The sequence below is a fragment of the Pongo abelii genome, chromosome 11, assembly GCF_028885655.2.
Source record: "Pongo abelii isolate AG06213 chromosome 11, NHGRI_mPonAbe1-v2.0_pri, whole genome shotgun sequence".
NCBI lineage: Eukaryota > Metazoa > Chordata > Mammalia > Primates > Hominidae > Pongo > Pongo abelii.
This window is the reverse complement of record NC_071996.2, coordinates 38,614,103-38,639,688: the sequence shown is the minus strand read 5'-3', so window position 1 is coordinate 38,639,688 and position 25,586 is coordinate 38,614,103. Positions and strand designations below refer to the sequence as shown.

Sequence of the window (25,586 nt, the reverse complement as noted above, 5' to 3'; positions counted from 1 at the left end):
TCTTTTGGCCGTGTACAGTGTTTCCGGGAAAGCTGTCCCGTTGAAAAATTGCTGAGCCATGAGAGAAACCAGTGAAAGGTGCATATTTGTAAACAGAACCTCTAATATTCATTATTTTTCCCAGAAGGGATAAGGCCAGCTCCACTGCCACCAATAAAAATGGCTTTGGCAGTTGTGGCTGTCATTCCAATGACAAATGTATTTTTCTTTGCTGCCCAGAGCGAGTCTCTTTACCCACTGAGAAGTGACAGAGGATCTTAATTGCTAAGCCCCACTGGAAACAGAAGTGTGCTATCGATACACGTATTTTAATAAGTGTCTGCGCCAGGAGGGGTTGTTCTAAATCGCTGGTTCTGCTGCCTCTTCTCCAAGGAGAGTTCTCTGTCTCATCTGTTGGACGTAAAAAAGGCCTCTGCCTTATTCCATCCTCCCTCCTCTTCTAACCCCGCTCCCTGCAGCCCACATCTCCCCACCCACCCCATGTCAGAGTGACTCAAATGAGGGAGCTTGATTTTGGGGAGGGACCACAGAGATCATCCAGTCAAGGATGGCAAATACTTGCCACCTGTACCTCCTCCTCCTTCCTCTCCTGTGCCCAGGGCAGCCATCACTAATTGATCACACAGCTTGTTCTTTTTGAATCGAAAAAAGACTCATGCAGCCTTAAATTATCTTTAGCTCAGCATTCCAGAAAGCCACCAACAGTTTGTACACCAGATGAACACTTTTTCCCAATTTTAATTTTGTCTAACCATCTCATCTTTGTGTTCATTTAAATACACTTCTTGTTCATTGGGTTAAAGATTGCATATTGTACAGTTGCTCTTAATTTTCTTCTATTTTCCTCTGTCCATAAATCTTGTCTTTCAAAAGTAAAGCAACAGCTTTATTGAGAAAAGCCACACCACACAAAATTGACCCTTTTGAAGCGTACAATTCTGGGGTTTTAGTGTATTCACAAGGTTGTGCAACCTTCACCACTAATTCCAGACATTTTCATCCCTCCAGAAAGACACCCTGAGCCTCTTAGGAGTCACTCCTCACACCTGTCTTCTTCCAGCACCTGGCAGACACTAAGCTACTTTGTCTCTTTGCATTTGCCTAATTTGGATATTTCGTATAAGTAGAATGATATGAGACATTCTGTGTCTTAAAAGTTCAGGTTGTTTTCCTTCCCGATTTTAAAAGAAAGTAAGGCATTATTATGGGCCTAAGTGTCGTGGGCTCCAGACACTGCGCCTGCTAGAGAAGTCAGTCCTGGCTCCCAGGCAACCTCCCGCCTTCCCTGGAGCACATCCGACTCTGCCAGCCAACATATCCTGCCACTGCAGATTTTTTGACACCTCTCAGCACTGCAGGAGCTCCCAGAGTGCCCACGGGCCAGATTCTGAAAGTAGGGGATGCTACCCTCTCCCTGTGTCATGCTAAGCCTGGCCTGGTCCCTGCAGCCCTGCTCATGGCATTGAGCCAGTAGATAGATGCAGCCTGTCTTCAAGCTGAGCCCACCCTCTAAGGCCCACAGCTTTGATCCTAGGCCAGGCTTGTTTGCCTGGCTTCTTTCTCACTTAGAACTGTTTCCTCCAGAGGGTTTCCTATTCAAAGAGGCTGTCCAGCATCAGGACTGAATCCCAGGGTGGGCCAGGCAAACACTACACCATGAGCAATCTCTTTGCTTTCACTGTTGCCCGTGGACCACTTCAGGGGCAGCTCAGATCCCTGCTTGGACAGCAAGCACACAGCACAGAAAGCCCCAACTTGTGCCTTTGTCAATGTTCCTGGCTCCTCCTCCCCGGTCTGTTCCCAGAAAACTCCTTCTGTTCCCTGAGCCTGTCCAGCTGGAGGGGTGGGAAGGGAAGACCGTCTGTCAGACCCTCCAAAGGGACTTCCAGAAACTGGGGTAGGGAGACAGCCTTTGAGGAGAGGACCACACAACAGGGCCTCAGGGAATTTACATCTTCTGCATGTGATTAAGTGGCTGGTGGAGGCGGAAAGCAGGGCTGGGAGCCGGGGCCTAGGCTGGCAGGCTGTGAAGCACAGGACTGCTCCAAGGCATGTGAGTCAGCAGGAGGGGGTGCGGTGGGTGGGGGGCTGGACCATCATCCCTGCGTCCTGCCCATCTGCCTGACCTCTCTCCATGTCTGGAGTCCCTGAGCCCTTCCCTGAAGGTCTGCCACATACATGAGTCCATCTACCCACAAGCAGCTGTTGGACTCCTTGTAGGAGCCCAGGATACCAGGCAAGAGCTTAAAGCAGTCTGTTGCTCATTCATTCATTCCCTCATTCATTCAGATATGTTTTCCCAAGTATGGCATGTACTCAGCACTGTGATAGATGCTGAGAATGCAGAAATGAGCCAGGCCTGGCCCTCAAAGAGCTTATTGCAAAGAGGGGATGACAAATGGGAGAACTATTAAATAAAGGGGACATGGTGAGTGCACCAAGGAAAAGGTATCACCTCTGCCTAGGAGCAGGGCCGGGTGTTAGAAGGATTCAGAGGGTGTATTAGTTTGCCCAGGCTGCCATAACAGAATACCACAGACTCGGTGGCTTAAACAACGTAAATTTATTTTCTCAGACTTCTAGAGGTTTAGAAGTCCGAGGTCAAGGTGTCAGTAGATTTGGTTTCTTCTGAGACCTCTCTCCTTGGTTTGCTGATGGCACCCTCTTGCTGTATCTTCACACAGCCTATCACCTGTGCAGGCACAGCCCTGATATCTGTGTGTCCAAATTTCCTCTTCTTAAAATGACACCAGTCAGGTTGTATTAGAGCCCAACCTAACAGCATTATTTTAACTCTTTAAAGGCCCTATATTAGTCTAATTATGTTGCTACGACAAAATATCTAAGAGAAATTTATAAAGAACAGAAATTTATTTTCTTACAGTTATGAAGGCTGGGAAGTCCAAGATCAAGGCCCTGGCACATTGCTTGTCTGGTAAGGATCCAGTCTCTGCTTCCAAGATGGTAGCTTGAATGCTGCGTCCTCCAGAGGAATGCTATTTCCTTACATGTCAGAAGAAGGACGGATAAAAGGAACCAGCTTTCTCCACCACACCCTTTTATAATGGCACCTAATCGCATTCATGAGGAGAGAAGTCATCATGACCTAATTAACTCTTAAACACCCCCACCTGGCCTAATTACAGCTTAACGACTCCCCCACCACCTGGCCTAATTACCTCTTAAAGACCCCCATCTCTCAATATCATCACATTGACCATTAAGTTCCAACACCTAAATTTTGGAGGAGACATAATTCAGCCCATAACAGAGAGGTTATCTTTGGGCTGTGCCTTGATAGCAGAGTTGATGGGCAGAACGGGGGGAATTATTTTTCATGCCAAACCTATCAGAGCAAAGACCCAGAAATATCCAATTCTTCCTTCAGGGAACAACAAGAGGTTTGCACAGGTGGAAAACAGGAAAGAGGTCTGGAAGGAAGTACCTCACGCCTTAGCAGAGGCCATGTGCTTTCCTGGCGGCTATGGAAGGGAAGGTGGAGGAGGGTAAGAACTCAGGCTCTGAAGCTCCTCATGTGAAGGGCTGTTACACAGATACCAGAAGACAAGTTTAGTAGATACATAGTGTTTGTAATAAATACTTATAATCACATGTGGTTTTTTCCTATTTCTCATTTTATGTACTTTTGTATGTCCTTTGGTGACTATATATATATTTTTTAATGAAAAAATAAGCTTTAAAAGGTGGTCACGAGAAGGAAGATGCGGGAGAGGTCAGAGGGTGAGAAGATTCCCACTGTGTCTAATCATGGAGTATTGACCGTGCTTAGCGCTCAGTCTGGTGTTGCATGGAAGGAAGAGAACTCTAAGGCAGGCTCTGTTTGCAGCAGAGTTCACAGTTCCTTTGGGAATGTTCCTTCAGAAGATGAGCCCAGCCAGTACGATGTTGGCAGGGATAATGTCATTACACGTGCTGCCCTCACTCCCTAAATTCCCAGAATTTAGCCACTCATGACACTGGTGGCTAAATCAAAGCATGAGGGACAGAAATGACTTAAGAGACCTCCCAGAAAGTGGCTGAAGGCCCTGAAGAGTAAGAATTCTCACATAAGCTCTCTTGTGAGGGGTATAAGGGCTCATGTTTAGGTTTCCTTGAACCTGTAATGGAAAGAAAGTTTGGAAAATCTGGTTGCTCCTCCAGTCTCTGAGAGGGAAGAGGATGGAAATACCAGCCTCAGGCTGGAACAAAAGTTCTCACACTGCCTTTTCTAGGCTCTGCAGTCAATGAATCTTATGGAGCAGTCAGTTTCTGCCTCTGTAAAATCAGGAGCAGGAGATCACTACATGCCCCCATCTGCCCTAGGATCAAACAAAGTCATTGATGTGCACTTGCTTTGAAACCACAGCATCCTTAGCCATTTCCCAGAAGGGCAAGGCCATTGGGCTTCCAGACTGGGTTGAAAAGTGTCTCTCTGTGGCTCCCATCCTGGGAGCACATTGAAAACATCTGGTTGCCGGTGGGAAACGGTCACACGGGGGCTCTTCATGATGGGTCCCGGGTACCAGTATGTTGTCAATGCCCCCCAGGTGATTCTACTGAGCAGCCAGTGTTGTGAGCCACAGCTTATAGACCAATCTGTCTGATTAGGTTGTTTTACTCCTTCAAGCAAAACACAGGCCCTCTGTAGCTACGGTGGTAGAGAAAAAGCTCACCTTCGAAAATGCTTTCTAAGCAGGTAGTCAAATTCTCCCACCTACTCAGTAATGGCTCTGGGTCTCAAAACTAGTGTGCACAAGGTTTGCCTGGGCGCCTTGTTAAAGAGGGGGAGTCCCGGGACCCTCTTCCAAAGAGATTCTGATTCAGTCTGCCTGAGAAGGGGCACAGACAATCAGCTTCTTAGTAAAATGTCACGTGAAGAGAATGTACTGACCTCAAAAGAAAAAAAAAAAAACACTTCATTTCCCTTCTTACTCTCATACTAACCCAATGGGTAACCTTGGGCTTAACTTCTGATAGAAATAATGAACACAGTAGCTGTTGTTTGTTGAGGTACCTTAGCTACAGTATCTGGATCTTCCTAAGAGCTGTGAGGTGGTATTCTGGGTTTCATATGTGCCTTCCTCTGGTAATAGTCTCCTTGGTGTTAAGGAAGTGCCCTTTCTGTATTTCCTGTGACTCTGGTGGAATTGCCCATCAAACTGCCCAGTTTAACACCCATCTAGGGAGAGGAGAGGCCGAGGAGGATGTGTTGACTCAATGCCAGCCAATGAGGTTCCTCCTCCAGGGGCTGGAGACAGGTCAGGGCTTAGGGCATTTGTAGTCTCCTCTCCCTGGGTAGAATCCCTGACCCAGTCCTTACAAAGATTTTGTTCTTCAGCTCTTTCTTCCATTTCATGAGCTTCCCAGTATCATTCCTGTAAATCTTTTTCTTGCTTAAGCTAACCAGAGTCCGTTTCACATATTAAAGAAACTAATGAAATACTTATTTTAAGATAAAGAAGCTGAAGATTAGAGGAATTAAATAACTAACCCAAGACCCTGCAGCCGGAAGAAAGCAAAGTGGACCCACAGCAGGACAGTTTGGTTTGAGAGTTTACAAGTCTGTCATTACTTCACATCACCTTAAATCCTCCTGAGAGCTCAAAAAAAAAAAGGAGAAGGAGGGGTGGAGGGAGTGCACTTTTCAAATACATATATATGATTTGAAAAAGTATAAAGAGAAATTTAAAAGTTACTATTAACTCCCACACCCATACTTGTAGTCAGAGAACTAGGCTAATTATTAATTTAATTTTATCCATTTCTATCAAATGCCCCAAGTATTTATCCAGCAAAATTACATATTATATTAGAACACATGACAGAGAAAAAGGGCACAAAAAAGCAAACAGTGGTTAAAGTTGGGAAGATACCAAAGACAAACATTCCAGCAAAGTAATAATTAGGACCAGAATTCACCACCATCTTGGCTGAGTTTCTATTTTATTTTATCAGTTACTGACTTCTTAAATTCATGGATCCTAGATTATAATCCTGAAATCACAAAACAGAGGCTAGACTTGTAAGCAAAAATATGACCCAGTGTATTAGTCTGTTTTCACGCTGCTGATAAAGACATACCCGAGACTGGACAATTTACAAAAGAAAGAGGTTTAATTGGACTCACAGTTCCATGTGGCTGGGGAGGCCTCACAATCATGGTGGAAGGTGAAAGGCACGTCTCACATGGTGGCAGACAAGAGAAGAGAATGAAAACCAAGCAAAATGTGTTTCCGCATATCAAACCATCAGATCTCGTGAGACATATTCACTACCATGAGAACAGTATGGGAGAAACCGTCCCCATGATTCAATTATCTCCCATCGGGCTCCTCCCACAACACGTGGGAATTATGGGAGTACAATTCAAGATGAGATTTGGGTGGGGACACAGGGCCAAACCATACCACCCAGTCATCTTTAGAGCAGTAAATCTTCAAGCTTTTGCTCCTGTCACAATTTCTTCTTTCTCAGACTTCAACCATGCATTTGAGACTATTGGGGGTGGGGAGGGGAATTTATACTTGACCCCATATAACTTTGTTCTGCTGGTCACTGCAGTCCAAAGCCAAGGCCAAGTGGGTCTGTGTCACTGAACAGAAATTAATTTAGCAGAATTTACTTTAGAGACATACATAACCCCTATTTGTCAAGTGTTGAGTTTCTCAAACTGACCTCATTGGAAGAGTCCATGCAGTCTCCCTGTGCCCAGCATCTCCATTGCATACCCTACAACAAATGCCCCGAAACCACTGGCACCTGGCCACACCCTACACATGCCACCCCATAGCACTTCCGGGTCAGTACCAGGAGGCAGTTTATTAGCAAACAATTGACTCCACTGTAAATAATGCACTCTAAAATATGATTATTTGAATATTTAGCCCCATGGCTATTTATATCATAGCACTGCTTATAATAGAAAAAAATGAAAACAATGTAAATATCTAAAAATGAAAGATTAATTAAATACATGATGGCATAATCTTTAAAATCTTGTTAGAGAATAGTTGAACATTCATGAGAAAAAATGCTCATGGGAAATGTTCATGAAATATTTTTAAATGAAAAATGAAATGAAAAAAATTCATTATAGAACAGAATGTTCAATGTGATTCCATTTTGTAAATACTGTATATATAATAAATTTCCATATTTTTTTGAGAGGAAATTATACATATATAATATTTATGCATATATATGTATAGTATATACATATACTATTTCCCCAAAAAGATTAGGATATTCAACAAAATGGAAAGGAGAGTTATCTCTGATAACAACTATAAATTATTTATATTTTATTTTCTTACTAATCCATATCTCTTAAATTTTAAGAAGAAAGGATTTTTTTAAAGCAAACTATTGAATTGGCCACTGCATGGTCAAAGTAGTTAAGGTTGCAGCTCCCAGTCAGACTTCAGTGAGCTGCTAATGTCCCACAGGACTGGACATTTGGATCCTTAGCTACATGCTATATGGGGAAACTGTTAGAACAATTCCAGATACTGAGTGTCACATACAAAGCAGTCAAGAAGAGCCCAAACAGTCAAGTAAATCCAGAAGATTAGTGCCTGTAATCCCAGCTACTCAGGAGGCTGAGGCACAAGAATCGCTTGAACCTGGGAGGCAGAGGTTGCAGTGAGTCAAGATTGCACCACTGCACTCCAGCTTGGGCTACAGAGTGAGACTCCATCCCCGCACCTCCCCACCCCCCCAAAAAAGGAGAAGGAAAGAAAAAAGTCAACAAATTACCATAGGTAAAAAAACAAAACAAAACTCAAATTTAATAGGTGATTTGTGAACCTTTACCAACTTGCTTTTTAAAAGAACAGAGAAATAGTCTGAAGCAAATTAGAAGAGTTGGTTTGAAAAGGTCGAGTCTCAAGCCAGCCTGGGAAACCACTACCATCTTGGTAGCCTAAAGCAGGTCTGATAGATATGAGGAGTGCAACAATTACCTGCCTCCCTCAGGCTCCAAATCCGCTCTCAACTCCGCTAACAGGTAACATGAAGCAGGCATTATTCTGAAAGATGCAGAGAATGATGTTCCTCTCTAACAGTTTAGGGTGTAGAGATTACTTTGGTCACCATCTTGGTTTTGACCCAACCTCCCAAAGCATCCACAGAGAAAGCTCCTTTGTCTCTGACTTCCTGCCACCAAGACGCAATGGATTAAGGGGAATTTTCCACTCAGACCATCACAACCACCTTCCATTCTGCTAATGTAGTCAGCCAGTTCTGCAAACGCCCAATGTCTGTTCACTATAACAGCAAAAAGTTTCTGTGTTATGGTTAGAGTAATTTCAGAATAAGCACTTCATACAAAAGGCAAATAGCTATGAAATATCTGTCTTGATATCTTGTCAGAACATTGAAATATTTCTCCTTTTTAAGTCACTTTTCACAGATCTAAGACCTTGGATAATTTGGGGACATATTTATGTGTTCTGTATATCATGTTTGTTTTGCAACCCAAATAGACCCCTGGCTTGACCACACAACCTTGGAATCCTAAGGCACTCATTCCTCTCTGCACTTGTCCTCTGGAAGAGGGCAAAGGCCAGCTCTGCCTCTGTGTGTTGCTTTTTAACAGCCATCTTTACCCTTTTTTTCCTTAAGGCAGAGCCCACCTCTCACAACAGGGACTGGAAACAACACATGGCTACTTTCCCAGCCTCCTTTGCAGTAGGGTGGCCAAGTAATCTCACTTGGGTCAATGAAGCATAAGAAAAAGTCTGTTAAGAAACTCCTAGGAAAAATTTTCTTCTCTTATAAATAGAGCCACATGAAAGTAGAACCTTCTTTCCCACCACCTTCCCCTTTGGGGAACCCAAATGTTGAGATATATATATATTTTATATATATAGAGAGAGAGAGAAATATATATTTCAATATATATTGAAATCCTGACTCCCAAATTGATGGTAATAGTAAATGGGAACTTTAGGAAGTGATTAGGCCATGAAGAGTCTTCATGAATGGTATTAGTGCCCTTGTAAGAGGCCTTAGCGAGGTCCCTTGCTCCTTCTGCCATGAGGACACAGTGAGAAAACACCATCTATGAACCATAAAGTTGACCCTCACCAGATACAGAATCCACTGATGTCTTGATGTCTTGAAATTCCAGCCTCCAGAACTATCAGAAATAAATTTTTGTTGTTTATAAGCTACTCAACCAATGGTATTTTGTTATAGTCATCCAAATGGACTAAAGGGCACTATATAATTCTTCTCTTTAAAAAAATAAATAAATAAATAAAGACAGGGTCTCTCTGTATCACCCAGACTGGAATGCAATGATGCAATCATGGCTCACTGCAGCTTTGAACTCCTGGGCTCAAGCAATTTTCCCACTTCAGCCTCCCAAGTCACTGGAACTACAGGCATGTGCCACCACACCCAGCGATTTTTATTTTAATTTTTATAGAGACAGGGTCTCACTATGTTGCCCAGGCTGGTCTTAAACTCCTGGCCTCAAAGGACCCCCCCACCTCGGCCTCCCAAGGTGCTGGGATTACAGGCATGAGCCACCACACCCAGCCAGCACTATCCAATTCTATCCAGAGATTCCTAAATCCTCCCCAGACCTCAGCACCTCCCTTCCCTCCTTCAGATGCCTATCCATTATTCAAAGCATAAATAGATCCAAACAGTAAGTATTCCTTTTGAAATATTGTGCTAACTTCTGGGCCTCCCAGATATTAATGAATGAGTATTTGCTCAACTTTCTGAAAGTTTCCCTATGATTAAAGAAATGCCTAAAAGATAGGCAAGGTGTATCAGTGATCTTTTGCTGTGTAATAAACCACCCTTGAAATGGAGTGGTTGAAAACGACCATTATTTATTTGCTCACAATTTTGGGGGTCAATAATTTGGATTGGGCTCAGCTGAGACAGCCCATCTCTTCTCCATATGGTGTCAGTCAGGCCAACTTTGCATTTGCAATCTGTTGGCGGATCTCAGTTGGCAAGTCAGCTGGTGGCTGGCTAGTCCCAGACAGCCTTGCTCATGAGTCTGACAGCTGAGCTGTCCATGAGAGCAACTTGCTTCTCCTCTCTGGCCACTCCAGCAGGATAGCACAGCTTCCACCCATGGCAGCTGGGTTCCAAGAACGTGAGAATGGAGGCTGCAAAGTCCCTTGAAGTCTGAGCTCTGAAGTCACACATCACTTTCATCACACTCTACTGGTCAAAGCAAGTCACAAGCCTAGCCCAACTTCCAGGAGTGTGGAAATAGCCTCCAGCCCTTCAGGAAAGGAGCTTCAAATAATGTGTGGCCAGGTTTAATTTACCACTCAATGTACTTGCAACTCTCCATAGTTAAAAATTGATAGCCAACGTAAATGCAATTCTCTAGCAGCAACAGCAACAAAACTTTCTATTGTACATACTGATTTCATAGGTACACGTATGTTAATTTATTTATGCAGGTGAAGATGTTGATGAGTTAGGCGGAGAGGGCAGGTATTTTTATTATTCTGCAATTTGAGGGATGAGACTACAAAATAAAATAAAAAGTTCTTGGAAAACAAATGTCCTTGTTTATTTCACAGAATATGTACTTCAAGATAAATTAGAATTATTATTCCATGTAAGCCCAGATCACGTTTTCAAAATGTTATAGTGGTTGTCACAATCACGGCTGCATCATTCAGTCTCCCAAGGAACTTTTGGGGAGCCTTTTATTTTTTGAGATGGAGTCTCACTCTGTCACCCAGGCTGGAGTGCGATGGCACAATCTCGGCTCACTGCAACCTCCGCCTCCTGGGTTCAAGCGATTCTCCTGCCTCAGCCTCCCAAGTAGCTGGGATTACAGGTGCCCATCACCACGCCCAACTAATTTTTTTGTGTGTGCTTTTTTAGTAGAGATGTGGTTTTACCATGTTGGCCAGGCTGGTCTCGAACTCCTGACCTCAGGTAATCCACCCGCCTCGGCCTCCCAAAGTGCTGGGATTACAGGCGTGAGCCACCGCGCCCGGCCTGGGAAGCCTTTAAAAATACCAATACCCCAGCATCACCACAAGAGATTTTGATGCAACTGGTTGGGGGTAGAAAAACCACTTATTTGATGTATGTCTGGCTTTTTTGGTTCTCCCCATATTCTACAAAGAATGGACCCTCTCTGAATCCCAGATTTGAGTCACCAAAGTTTTCTAACTTTTCTGTTGAGTTCCAAGCACAGCTTGGGTTCTGAGTCAAAATTACATTCCCTATGGTCATCTGAACCCAGAGTTATTTACCCAGGCCCTGATAAATGATCTTTCTACAATCCTTCTAAATCCTCTGTTTAGAGGCTGCAAAATGGTGGTGCATGGGCTGGAATGATCTGAGTTTTGTTTGGCCTGTTACACACTGGTGGCCCAGGCAATGCATTTTTAACAGGGAGTGGGGAGTTAGGTGCCCACATTTACAAGTCAGGAGGTCTCACCTTGAGATCAGGGTTGAGGCTTCTCTTGAAAGTGCTGAAGAACTCAAAGCACGCAGCAGGGCTAACAGGCTCCAGTCAGCCTGAAGCGGTCATCAGCATGCAGCAGTTTTCTCTCTGGCTCCTTAAGGTTTTCTGTCTCAAGCCTGTCAGCATTTGAGTTTACACCCTTGGTCTGGCTAAATCCCAGTTACCATTTTATACCTGAAGATTGTGAGGCCCAGGATCTGGGGTGGAGGGGGAGCTGTTGAGATCTGTAGGCTGCACCTGGCATCACACGTGCATTGGTTCATTTGCTTTTCATGTCAACCCTGGGAGGAAAGGCTCTACTAGTTTCATGTTACGGATGATGGAACTGAGTCTCAGATTTAGGAACTTGTCCATAGTCACACATAGCTGATAAAAAAAAAGAAATGGAGCTGATATTTCAACTGAGGTCTTGTGAGCCTCCAGCCAGAGTTCTTTGTGCTCCTCCACAGTGATTCTTGCCACCGGCCATGATGACTGCTCTTTCTTGCCTCTTACCTCTCTTTACCCCAGCACTCTTTTTACCTCTGCATTAGTGCATACCAGCATTTCCTGGCTCCTCTCTCTCTCACCTCTTATTATCTGACCCTGTCCAGGAACTTACAGTTCCCAATGCGTCCCAAGGCCCATAATTCCATATCATACGCCATATTACAGTCATAAAATAACTTGTTCTGCAGCAGGAAGGGGTCCAATTACAGCCCATGTAATTGGCAAAAGAGCGTCATTCATCACGGTGGCCCTGGGATTGGAGGTCATCAGAGCAATTCCATTTGTTGGACATTTTCCTGTTTGTTTCAGCCATGGTTTCATCACAGTCCTTTACAGGTCCCAGTGGACCTGCTGGGACATTTCACAAGTTATCAAATACATGCATTAAGGATTGTTAATAGCAGCCAAGCAGCAGAAACCATGATGTGAGAATAAAATGCACTGCGCAAAATGAAATTTGGAGTGACCAAGTGGAAAAGAAGGGATTATTTTTCTGCAAGCCACCCAATAAGCACAGAGCTAGGGCCCCGCGGGGTCACTATCTTGTATGGAGGAAATCTTCTACATTCTATAAACCTGATAAATAATGTGACAGAAGTCCCCTCACCTCACTCCTTGAACCAATCTGTCCACATTGCACGTAGGTTTTCTCTGTGCTATTAAAGAGGCAGCTGGGTTTTCTAGGGAGCAAACTTACCCCTGTCAGTTTGGGGAGACAAGTAAGTTGGCCCCGTCTTTACCATTTAAGGCATAATTTGATTTATGTTTGATTAGTCAGTATGCTTCCCACTACAGTGGGACATATGCAAACAATGTAATGGAAGTATAGAATTTTAGAATAGGCTGGAATAGGACAGAAGAGAATTTTCAAGGTGGAATATCTACTGCAGAGGTCTCATCCTGGGTACCCACCTGTCATCTGACTCACAGATGTTTTTGTCTGACCTACACAAGGTCTTGGTGAAAATATGACTTGGTTACTAATATTTAAAAATCAGGTGATTTGGCCTGGCACTGTGGCTAATGCCTGTAATTCCAGCACTTTGGGAGGCCAAGGTGGGTGGATCACCTAAGGTCAGGAGTTCAAGACCAGCCTGGCCAACGTGGTAAAACCACATCTCTACTAAAAATACAAAAAATTAGCCGGGCATGGTGGCGGGCACCTGTAATCCCAGCTACTTGGGAGGCTGAGACAGGAGAATCACTTGAACCCGAGAGGCAGAGGTTGCAGTGAGCCAAGACTGTGCCACTGCACTCCAGCCTGGGCAACAAGAGTGAAACTCCATTTCCAAAAAAAAACAAAACAAAACAAAATCAGGTGATTTTACTTTCTTTAAATTTTATTTTCTAGCTTTTCTTTAAAAAAATACTTTACAATCTGACAATACAGCCCAGATTCCCTGTGACAAGAGTTGGCCAGGGCTGAGGAGTGTCTGCCCCATCAGGCAAAGGAGAGCTGCTCTCTGCAGGTTGTCCCAGCTCCACCAACACCTACCATTCCCCCAACACTCAGGCCAGGGGGCAGTTGCCCATTTCACTCATTTATATTTTATGCACACATAAAAAAATTCACATACTAACGTCATACATTTAATTCACTCAGCAGATATTTAGTGGGGCATAGACTCTGTGCCAGACACTATTGAAGGCACCAGGGATATAGCAGTGATCAAAATAAACCAAAATCCTGGCCCCATGGAGTCTTCAGTCCAGTGAGAGACACAGACAGTAAGAAAAATCAGGAAAACATATACAGGCCTACCTCACAGATATTGCAGGTTCAGTTCTAGACTACTGCAATAAAGCAAATATCATAATAAAGCAAGTACCATGAATTTTTTGGTTTCCCAGTGCACATAAAAGTTATGTTTACGCTATCCTGTAGTCTATTAGGTATGCAATAGTATTATGTATAAAAATACAATGTGCATACCTTAATTTAAAATTTATCTATTTTATTTATTTATTTATTTTGAGATAGAGTCTTGCTCTGTCGCCCAGGCTGGAGTGCAGTGGCATGATCTTGGCTCACTGTAACCTCCACCTGCCAGGTTCAAGCCATTCTTTTGTCTCAGCCTCTTGAGTAGCAGGGATTATAGGCACCCACCACCATGCTCAGCTAATTTTTGTATTTTTAGTAGACACAGGGATTTAGCCATGTTGGCCAGGCTGGTCTTGAACTACTGGCCTCAAGCAATCTGCCTGCCTCAGCCTCCCAAAGTGCTGGGATTACCACCATGCCTGACCAAAAAATACTTTATTGCTAAAAATGTTAACAATCACCTGAGCCTCCAGTGAGTTGCAATCCTTTCGCTGGTGGAGGACCTTGGCTGATCAGGGTGGTGGTTGCTGAAGGCAGGGGTAACTGTGGCAATTTCTGAAAATAATACAACAAAGTTTGCCACATTGATTGACTCTTCCTTTTACAAAAGATTTCTCTGTAGCATGCAATGCTGTTTGATAGCATTTTATTCATAGTAGAACTTCTTTCAAAATTGGAGTCAGGCCTCTCAAATCCTGTTACTGCTTTATCAACTAAGTACATCAATTAGAATAGTTAACATTCTAAATCCTTTGTATTCATTTCAACAATATTCATAGAATCATCACCAGAAGTGGATTCCATCTCAAGAAATCACCTTCTTTGCTTTTGCAACTCCTCATCTGTTAGAGTTTTATCATGAGAATGCAAAAAGTTAGTCACTTCTTTAGATTCCACTTCTAATGCTAGATCTCTTGCTGTTTCCACCACATCTTCAGTTACTTCCTGCACTGAAGTCGTGAGCCCCTCAAAGTCATCCATGAAGGTTGGAATGAACTTCTTCCAAATTCTTGTTAATGTTGATATTTTGACCTCTTCCCATGAATCATGAATATTCTTAATGGCATCTAGAATGGTGAATCCTTTCCAGAAGGTTTTTAATATACTTCACCCAGATCCATCAGAAGAATCATTATCTATGGCCGCTATACACTTATGAATTGTATTTCTTAAATAATAAGACTTGAAAGTCAAAATTATTCCTTGATCCATGGGCTGCAGAATGGATATTGTGTTAATAGGCATGAAAATGACATTGATCTCTGCGTACATCTTCATCAGAGCTCTTGGATGACTAGATGCGTTGTCAGTGAGCAGTAATATTTTGAAAGGACTCTTTTTCTGAACAGTAGGTCTCAACAGTGGGCTTAAAATATTTACTAAACCATGCTGTAAACAGATGTGCTGTCATCCAGGTTTTGTTGCTCCCTTTATAGAGCATAGGCAGAGTAGATTTAACATAATTCTTTTGTGTGTGTGTGTGACAAAATCCCACATCCCTTTATGATTAAAACCCTCAGCAAAATCGGCATAGAAGGGACATATCTCAAGGTGATGAAAAGCCATCTATGACAAACCCATGGCCAACATTATACTGAACAGAAAAAAGTTGAAAGGATTCCCCCTGAGAACTGGAACAAGACAAGGATGCCCACTTTCACCACTTCTATTAAACATAGTACTGGAAGAGCAATCAGACAAGAGAAATAAACCAAGGGCATCCACATCAGTAAAGAGGAAGTCTTTACCATTGCTGTTTGATGGTGCTATATGATCATATACCTAGAAAACCCTAAAGACTCATCCAGAAAGCTCCCAGAACTGGTAAATGAATTTAGCAAAGTTTCAGGATACAAGATTAATGTACACAAATCAGTAGCCCTGCTATACACTAACAGCGACCAAGCTGAGAATCAAATCAAGAACTCAACCCCTCTTACAATAGCTGCAAAAAAAAAAAAAAAAAAAAAAAAAAAAAACCTTAGGAATATACCTAACAAAGGAGGTGAAAGACCTCTACAGAGAAAACTACAAAACACTGCTGAAAGAAATCCCACAGATGACACAAACAAATGGAAACATCCCATGCTCATGGATGAGTGGAATCAATATTGTAAAAATGGCCATACTGCCAAAAGCAATCTACAAATTCAATGCAATCCTATTGAAATACCACCACCATTCTTCACAGAACTAGAAAAAACAATCTTGAAATTTATATGGAACCAAAAAACAGCCCGCATAGCCAAAGCAAGACTAAGGAAAAAGAACAAGTCTGGAGGCATTACATTACCCAACTTCAAACTATACTATAAGCCTATAGTCACCAAAACAGCATGGTACTGGTATAAAAATAGGCCCATAGACCAATGGAACAGAATAGAGAACCCAGAAATAAAGCCAAATACTTACAGTCAACTGATCTTCGACAAAGCAAACAAAAACTTTAAAGTGGGGAAACGACACCCTATTCAACAAATCGTGCTAGGACAATTGGCAAGCCACAAGCAGAAGAATGAAACTGGATCCTCGTCTCTCACCTTACACAAAAATCAACTCAAGATAGGTCAAAGATTTAGCATTATTCTTAAAAGCCCTAGGATTTTTGGAATGGTAAATCAGCACTAGATTCAACTTTAAGTCACCAGCTGCATTAACCCCTAACAAGAGAGTGGGCCTGTCCTTTGAAGCTTTGAAGCCAGACATTGACTTCTCCTTTCTAGTTATGTAAGTCCTAGATGGCATCTTCTCCCAACACAAGGCTGTTTTGACTACATTGAAAATCTTTTGTTTAGTGTAGCCACCTTCATTATTTGTCTTAGGTCTTCTAGATAACTTGCAGCAGCTTCTCCATCAGCACTTGCTGCTTCACCTTGCACTTTTATGTTATGGAGATGGTTTCTTTCCTTAAACTTCATGAACCAACCTCTGTTATCTTTAAACGTTTCTTATGCAGCTTCCTCACCTCTTTCAGCCTTGATAGAATTGGAGAGAGTTATGGTCTTGCTCTGGATTAGGCTTTGGCTTAAGGGAATGTTGTGCCTGGTTTGATCTTCTAACCAGACCACTCAAACTTTCTCCATATCACCAATGGAGCTGCCTTTGCTTTCTTATCATTCATGCGTTCATTGGAGTAGCACTTTTAATTTCCTTCAAGAACTTTTCCTTTGCATTCACAACTTGGCTAAGGGGCACAAAAGGCGTAGCTTTCAGCCAGTCTTGGCTTTCTACATGCCTTCTTCCCTAAGACTAATCATTTCTAGCTTTTGATTTATAGTGAAAGTAGTGTCACTCTGCCTGTCACCTGGATACTTAGAGAATATTGTAGAATTACTGATTGGTCAATTTTAATATTGTTGTTTCTGAGGAAATAGGAAGGCCCAAGGAGAGAGAGAGAGATGGGAGAATGGCCAATCGGTGGAGCAGTCACAACACACATGACATTTATGGGTTAAGTTCATCATCTTATATGAGCACAGTTCATGGTGTCCCAAAACAATTACAACAGTAACATCAAAGATCACTGATCACAGATCACCACAACACATATAATAATAATGATAAAGTTTGAAATGTGAGAATTACCAAAATATGATATAGAGCCACAACATGAGCACTTGCTGTTGGAAAAATGATGCTGATAGACTTGCTCCACTCAAGAGTTGCCACGAACCTTCAGTTTGTAATAAACACAGTATCTGTGAAGTGCAATAAAATGAATCACAATAAAACCAGGTGTGCCTACAGTACAACGAGTATTAATAAGTACCATGGGGAAAATTAAGCAGGCAAAATGGCAAGAGGGTACTGGAGAATTACAATTTTAAATAGGATAATGTGCAATGTTCCACTAAGAAGATGAGTGGCATTTGAGCACAAGCCTTAAGGATGAGAGGGAGGGAGCCATAGGCATATCTAGGTGGAGAGCATTCCAGGCAGGACGCGCAAAGGACATAGCATGTTAGGTCCAGGACTGGGACTTAAACAGGAGCCATAATCCAATTAGAGATGATGCTACTGGCCATAAACCCTAAGCAAAAGTTCCAGGATATGCTTTTCCAGAACTCCTATCATCTGCCTTTTCATGGAAACCCAAAAAACTCTAAGGGAAAATCCAGATTTATGCCAAAGACAAAATGGAGAGGGATTATTCACTTAACTCAAGGCTTCACAATAGGATCCTTTTATTCAGGAAACTCCCCAGGCACATGTAAAATGGTTTTAGATTTAGAATTGTAACTCGCATGATTTTTCAGAAATCCATTTACCACACAAAGCAAGGAATCCCTACAGTGCTGATGCATTTAGTCTGATTTGGTCCTACTCCCTCATTGAGTCCTCAGGTATCCCCCATACCTTCTTTGCAAGCTGCTCAGCTAAGATTAGAAGCCCTGACCCTCAGGGGAGGCCAGCACCAAGTGACAAGGTGAACTCCACAGTGGTGGGCTGCTGCTGCAAGAGGTGCTGGGTGCTGACTCCCCTGGCTATGGTTTCATCTACTGTCACAGCCACCCTGCCTGCCTCCCAACTCATCCAAGCCCTCGGGGCTTCACTCAGAGCAGTGGGGCTGTTTCATTGGTTTTATTAACATTATTGTTTCTCAAATTCAAGAAAAATATCCAATTTGGAGGACTTAGAAAATCCACAGAACAAAGAACGGTTTTTAAAACCTCCATAATCCTACCACGCAGAGAAAACCACTGGTGGCCACCCTCACTGGCTGCTAATTACCGAAGTTACAGGAATTTAGATTGGCTGTCCCCTTTTGTGTCTCCAAAAACTTCTCTGCCATAAAGCCATTCCCCTCAATATTCCTAGAAGCAAAGGCCTGGGTGTGGGCAGTTAGAGAGGTAGAAAGGATGGAAGTCAATTTAAATTGGCTGGTTCAATTCAAGTTGCAAATATCCATGTCTATAACCAGCTAGGGAGATGCCACATCTACAGATGGGGTGAGAGGGGTGGCTATATCTGCAGGCTCATCTTCAGAAAACTGGCTATATGCAGACACGAGGTCTCTCCTGGGAAGATTGCAAGAGGAGGCAGTTGCAGCATGGTGCAAGACAGGAAGAGGACCCATCTCCCTCTCTCCCAAGGCCTGGGCATGCCCCTCAGGAACCCAGCCCTATGATAAGGAGTGACCTTAGCACCTAGGGCTTTAAGTCCTGCTAGTGCTGCTGGTACCCCTGAATAGTAATGTAGCAGTAACAGTGGGTACGTGGATGGGGGGAGGTGGCTATGACAAGTACAGAGGCAGAATGTATCAGCCAGCCATCGCTGCAATATGCCATTCCAAAATAGAGTGGCGTGGCCTAAAACAACAACCAATGAGTCTTACGTAGGTACCAGTAGGTTAGCCATCAATTGGCTGATCTAGGTTAGGCTTAGCAAGGCTGGATTTCAAACTGCAGGCTGAACCCATGCCATCTCCATGTCTCTCTAAACCACTTAGGAGCTGTGGACTAGCTGGATTATGTCCTTATCATGGCAATAGCTGAAGCACAAGAGCACAGGCTCAATTCTGAAGCACATGTTAAGCTTTTGCTCACATCATATCTAATAACATCCAATTGGTCAAAGCAAGTTATGTGGCTAAGTCCAATCTCAGTGGGATGAGGCAATATTCTGCCTCTAGGAGAAGGAACGGCAAACCCACATGGCAATGGGAAACAGGGAGGGGTGAAGAACTGAGGACAAGGCACTCTACCACACTGATGTGTCAAATTGCAATCCCCATTGTTGAAGGCGAAGCCTGGCGGGAGGTGGTCAGATCATGAGGGTGGTCCTTCATGAATGGTTTAGCAACATCCCTTTGCTGCTGTTCTCATGACAGTGAGTGAGTTATCACAAGATCTGCTTGTTTAAAAGTGTATAGCACTTTCCCCGCCTCTCTTTTGCTCCTGCTCCCACCATGTGAGATGCCTTGCTCCCCCTTTGCCTTTGCCATGATTGTAAGTTTCCTGAGGACTCCCCAAAAGCCAAGCAGAGGCCACCATGTTTCCTGTACAGCCTGCAGAACTGTGCTCCAATCAAACCTCTTTTTGTTATAAATTACCCAGTCTCAGGTATTTCTTTATAGCAGTGCAAGGACATACTAATACGCACATAGATGCTATGTAAACAGGTATGGGCAACACTCATATTCACAGTGATAAATAAGATTCCAGGGATTAGGATGTTGATATATCATTTTAGGGGGACTTATTTATCAATGTGAATATGAGTGTTACCTTATTTGGAAAAAGACTCTTTGCAGATGTAATGAAGGATCTTCAGATAAAGAGATTATCCTAGATTAGCCAGGTAGACCCTAAGTCTAATGATAAATGTCCTTATGAGAAAGAGGCAGTGGCAGATTACACCTACAGAAGAGGAAGAGGCAATGTCAAGACAGGCAGAGGTTAGAGCAATGCAGCTGCAAGCCAAGGAATGCCTGGAGCCACCAGAAGCTAGAAGAGTCAGGGAACAAATTCTTCCCTAGAGCCTCTGGAGGGAACACAGCTCTGCTGATACTTTAATCTTGGACTTGTGGCCTCCAGAGCTGAAAGAGGATACATTTCTGCTGTTTTAAGCCACCAAATTTATGGAAATTTCTTATATCAGTCACAGGAAACTAATACAATTGACAATAGTAATGGTGTGTTAGTCCACCTGAAGATGCTAAAATAGGCCCTCACTGGTCAACTATGAAGACTAATTGAAATAATTGAGAGATACTCATCATCTTTGCATACACTGAGTATAAGAATCTAGCAAAGACCTTCAGCTTGGACATGTAGGTACGGCACAGAGACTTAATCTACGAACACTCCCTTGCTGAGCTATTGGTCTGGAAAATTCCAGTTGCTTGAGCTATTGGTCTGGAAAAATACAGTTGCTTTTGTCCCTATAAATGGACAAAAATCCTGCCTATGGTATAATATTAAATCTGTATTGAGTGAATCTTGCATAGCAGGTAGTGGTTGAAGCACCTAGGAGGACAGACAGCTGGAACTCTCTGAGTATATAAGATCCAGTAGCAGGAAGAGCATGTTTTCTGCTTGCTAAAACATGCTAGTTCAGTGCTGTGGGACAGCATTTGATGGGAGTGAGCTAATATTGGCTACTGTTATGTTGCAAAGAGAACTTAAGACTGGTGTGTGCTATGGTTTGAATGTGTCCCCTCCAAAATTCAGGTGACCCCAGGGCAACAATATTGGGAGGAGGCACAGCCTTTGGAAAGTAACTGAGTCGTAAGAGCTCTGCCCTTGTGAATGGAATTAGGTGCCCTTATAAAAGGACTTGACAGAGTTTGCTCCTCTTTGCCCTTCTTCCTCTGCCATGTGAAGACACAGCACACCCCTCTGAGGATGTGGCATTCAAGGTGTCAGTGTAGAGCAGAGGCCAGACCCTCACCAGGCAATGAACCTGCCAGTGACTTGGTCTTGGACTTCCCAGACTCCAGAACTGTGAGAAATTTATGTTCTTTATAAATTACCCAGTCTCAGGTATTCTGTTATAGCAACACAAAATGGATTAAGTGTGTGACCCAAGCAGATTAGATGAGTTCTACAAAGGCCCAAGGGTCTCAAGAATCCTGGAACACTGGGACACCCTGTCATCACTCACCCTGGTGAGCAAGCAGATGCCCACTGTGAAGGTCTCCATGGTCCCTTGAGTCGGGTGGCTGGGTTACTCTCTTCCCAAGTGGGAGTCTGATGGCCTTTGCTATTGCTGGGAACACAGGTGCCTGGAGTCTTCCTCCCTGGTTTGCTACCAGCCTTTCCCCTCTGAGTCTCCCCAGGTAGAAACTCACAGGTCCATACTGCTTTCAGCCAGCCCCCTCTGTTTCCTTTCAGGTATTTAGAAGCTGTTGTCTCTCAGATTCCACCCTCCTCCCTCATCCTACGCTCCTCTCTCCTCTCTTCCTCTTGGACCCCAGCCACAATCTTGCCCAAGACATTATGCCAAGAGACTTCCACAAAAGCTGAGGGCAGAGCTGTCCTCTGGCAACCTCACCCACAGGAGAAAGCGCAATCATGTGGGCTAGCCCCCTTGGAGTGAGGAGAAGGGAAAAATTCTGGAAGAATATTTATACAATGAAGAAATTAAATTTTCCTGACACAGATGCAAAGTGCTCACACAGTGCTAGCTACACACTCCATGAGTCCTATTAACACCTGTCAACATCCATCAGGTCACACCACCTATGAATGGTGTGTATGCATGGGCAACCACACATCTGTTTGTCTCAGTCAAACATCCTTAAAGCCTAGCAGAGTTCCTGGTACATGGTGGGCATTTAATAAACATTGTTCAAAAATAATTAGTTATTTCACAAATGAACATTGCAGAGTTTTCCAGCAACTTGTGCAAAGTTAAAGACATGATTAGATACAAGATCTACAATGTGGATAAAAACCAAACAGTTGCTAAAGAAAAATACAACTACTTCTTTTGCTGACACCAGAGTGAAATTTCCCTCATTTATCTTCATAGACAAATTTTTATTCTTTCTACTTTTCTGCATTTTCCAAAATGTCTCTAATGAGCAGACTGTAATTGTATTTGGGGAAAAATAACTGGACCTTCTAAAAACATAATTCCTTCCACATGCACCTTTCCCACTACCTATTTTTCCTGTTAATTTTGGAGACAGAGTGATGCCTAAGTTTCTCCACATTGTATGCTCCTGCTTGGCCAAACTTGTTGGAACCCCATTTGTAGAAAGTGGAAAAAAGTAGATCTAAGAGGCTTCTAAGAGTAGTTAATTATTCTTTCTAATCCCTCCCAGAGCTCACGGGTGGCATGCCAGGGAAGCCTAAGTACTTCGATTCCTTTATTCATTCCCCCTAAGCTTCTGGGTAAGGGTTATTTTCCTGCCGTATATTTATATATCTCTCATAAATGAGAGAAAAATGGAATAAATGCCTGCAGTGGGGAGCAGTGAACGCCATGAGTCTGCAGAGGAAGCAGTGAATCTGCACAGAAGAAGGACATTTGGGGCAGCATCTCATAAGCCTGCCCAGAGGATTGTGTCCACTGGGCAATCCTACCCAGAGTTTGGACACACGCCCTTGAAACTGTGTCTCTAGAGGGAGTTCTCTCAGGGATGGGGGTTCTGGGGGTTGTCACCATTTCAACGACATGAGGGGGTTGGCAGTGAAAACCAGACCTAAGGCAACTGTGCCAGCACCTTCCACACCATGGAGGTCCTCAGAGGGCATCTGGAGGGCTACACTAGGGTGGGAGCTGTTCCTTTTCAGGAAGAAGAACGCAGAGTTGCCAAGCAGCAGAGAGGGACCTGCGCACCTCAGCACCAACATGCCAATGCCCCGTATACCCCTCTGCAGCGTTCTACGTTCTCCATTGCCCTTGTGAAGAAACAGGAAGAAGTAACTGACTCATCCATTGGCAGAAACATTTAGGTCACTACAAGAAAAATCTTCCTGACCCTGGCACAGTTGAGACACTGGAAGAGGCTCAGAGGATAGGTGGTACTTGAATCCCAGGAGGAGGTGGAGATGAGACTTGTTGCTTATTCTGACTGAGGGAACTGAGCCACAGATGAGCCACCTGAGTTACAGGTGGGGTTATCCAAGTTGAGGGGCAGCACTGGAGACTGGTTGACTGTAAAGACATTAGAAACCCTGAGTTCAGAGGAGAAGGCAAAGCCAAAGAATGTATCAAAAACTGCAAGAGCTTGGGAGGCCAAGGCGGGTGGATCACGAGGTCAGGTGTTCGAGACCAGCCTGGCCAATATGGTGAAACCCTATCTCTACTAAAAATACAAAAATTAGCTAGGCATGGTGGAAGGCACCTATAATCCCAGCTACTTGGGAGGCTGAGGCAGGAGAATTGCTTGAACCCAGGAGGTGGAGGTTGCAATGAGCCAAGATCATGCCATTGCACTCCAGCCTGTGTGACAAGAGCAAGACTCCATCTCAAATTCCCAGCTACTCGGGAGGCTGAGGCAGGAGAATGGCGTGAACCTGGGAGGCAGAGCTTGCAGTGAGCCGAAATCACACCACTGCACTCCAGCCTGGGTGACAGAGCAAGACTCTGTCTCAAAAAAAAAAAAAAAAAAGCAAGAGTACTGATTGTCAAAACACGAGAAAACAAATCAGGACATTTTCAACTTTGAAGATATGGGAGTCAGGCATGAGCATGTAAGTCTGAGGACAGAGTAAGAAGTGCTTGGAGGCCAGGTGCGATGACTCAAGCCTGTAATCCCAGCACTTTGGGAGGCCAAGGCGGGTGGATCACCCAAGGTTAGGAGTTCAAGACCAGCCTGGCTAACATGGCTCCATCTCTACTAAAAATACAAAAATTAGCCAGGTGTGGTGGCCCACTCCCAGCTATTCGGGAAGCTGAGACAGGAGAATCGCTTGAACCCAGGAGGCGGAGGTTGTAGTGAACTGAGATCACGCCACTGCACTCCAGGCTGGGTGACGGCGAGACTTTGTCTCAAAAAAAAGGAAAGAAAGAAGTGCTTGGAGCCAGAACCAGCAGCACAGCAGCAAACGAGGATGGAGTTTGAATGTAAATGTGTCAAGGAATGAATGAACGAGGGTTGGTGTCATGGGCATGGTGCTGGAATGTGCCCTGCCACGTAGCTTTTGTGCTCCCACCAAAGGCTGATGGGGCATAAATGGGGGAAATTTCACTCTGGTGTCAGCAAAAAAAAATAGTTGTAGTTTTCTTAAGCAACTGTTTGGTTTTTATCCACAAATATTGTAGATCTTGTATCTAATCATGTCTCTAACTTTGCATGAAGACAGGGATTTATCCCAGCTTAAGGGCCAAGGGAAGAACCCACATAGAAATAGCTCAGTGGTAGGGATGACTGGCTTTGTTGGGCGAGTATGTGGTGGTGTCCCTGTGGCTGGACATGATTGGTGTTTCAGAGCATCATCATATCCACTAACAGGTCAAAATGCAGATCTTCGTGAAGACCCTTACCAGCAAGACCATTGCCCTTGAGGTGGAGCTCAGGGACACCATCGAAAATGTGAAGGCCAAGATCCAGGATGAGGAAGGCATTCCCCCGGACCAGCAAAGGCTCATCTTTGCAGTCAAGCAGGTGGAAGATGACCGCACTCATTCTGACTATAACATCCAGAAAGAGTCGACCCTGCATCTGGTCCTGTGTCTGAGAGGTGGTATGCAGATCTTCGCGAAGACCCTGACTGACAAGACCATCACCCTGGAAGTGGAGCCCAGTGACACCCTCGAAAATGTGAAGGCCAAGATCCAGGATAAAGAAGGCACCCCTCACCTCCAGCCCCGACCAGCAGAGGCTCATCTTTGTAGGCAAGCAGCTGGAAGATGGCTGCACTCTTTCTGACTACGACATCCAGAAAGAGTCAACCCCGCACCTGGTCCTGCACCTGAGGGGTGGCTGTTAATTCTCCAATCTTGCATTCGCAGTGCCCAGTGATGGCATTACTCTGCAGTATAGCCATTTGCCCCAACTTAAGTTTAGAAATTACAAATTTCAGTCATAGCTGAACCTGTTCAAAATGTTAATAAAGGTTTTGTTGCATGGTTAAAAAAGGAAAGGAAAGAAATAGCTCAGTGTTGCAGGAAAGGCCTGGATCATTATTTCAAAAACTCCATTTCTCAGACTGCTTGTCCTTGAATAAACAATATCTCAATAAAATAATGTAAGGAGAAATTGTATACTATGGCCCCATCTTGGAGCTTCATAATGCACTCCAGTTTACGAAAGGCTCTGAGAGGAGCTACACCAGAGAAACCTGCTAAACCAAACACTTCCCAAATGGATGGGACCAGCAGATTTCCCTGCCCCACTTTTTAAAAATTTCCTCCATAAAACAC

At 43.8% G+C, this 25,586-nt stretch overlaps 1 protein-coding gene across 1 annotated transcript; it reads left to right on the top strand.

Annotated features, from left to right (window-relative positions):
* Positions 1-24,681: 24,681 nt before the first annotated feature.
* On the top strand, positions 24,682-25,153 carry LOC100451789 (polyubiquitin). Its single transcript, XM_024243931.3, is given in 2 exon segments — positions 24,682-25,029; positions 25,031-25,153. Coding segments are annotated over 2 exon segments (471 nt in total).
* The last annotated feature ends 433 nt before the right edge of the window (positions 25,154-25,586 follow it).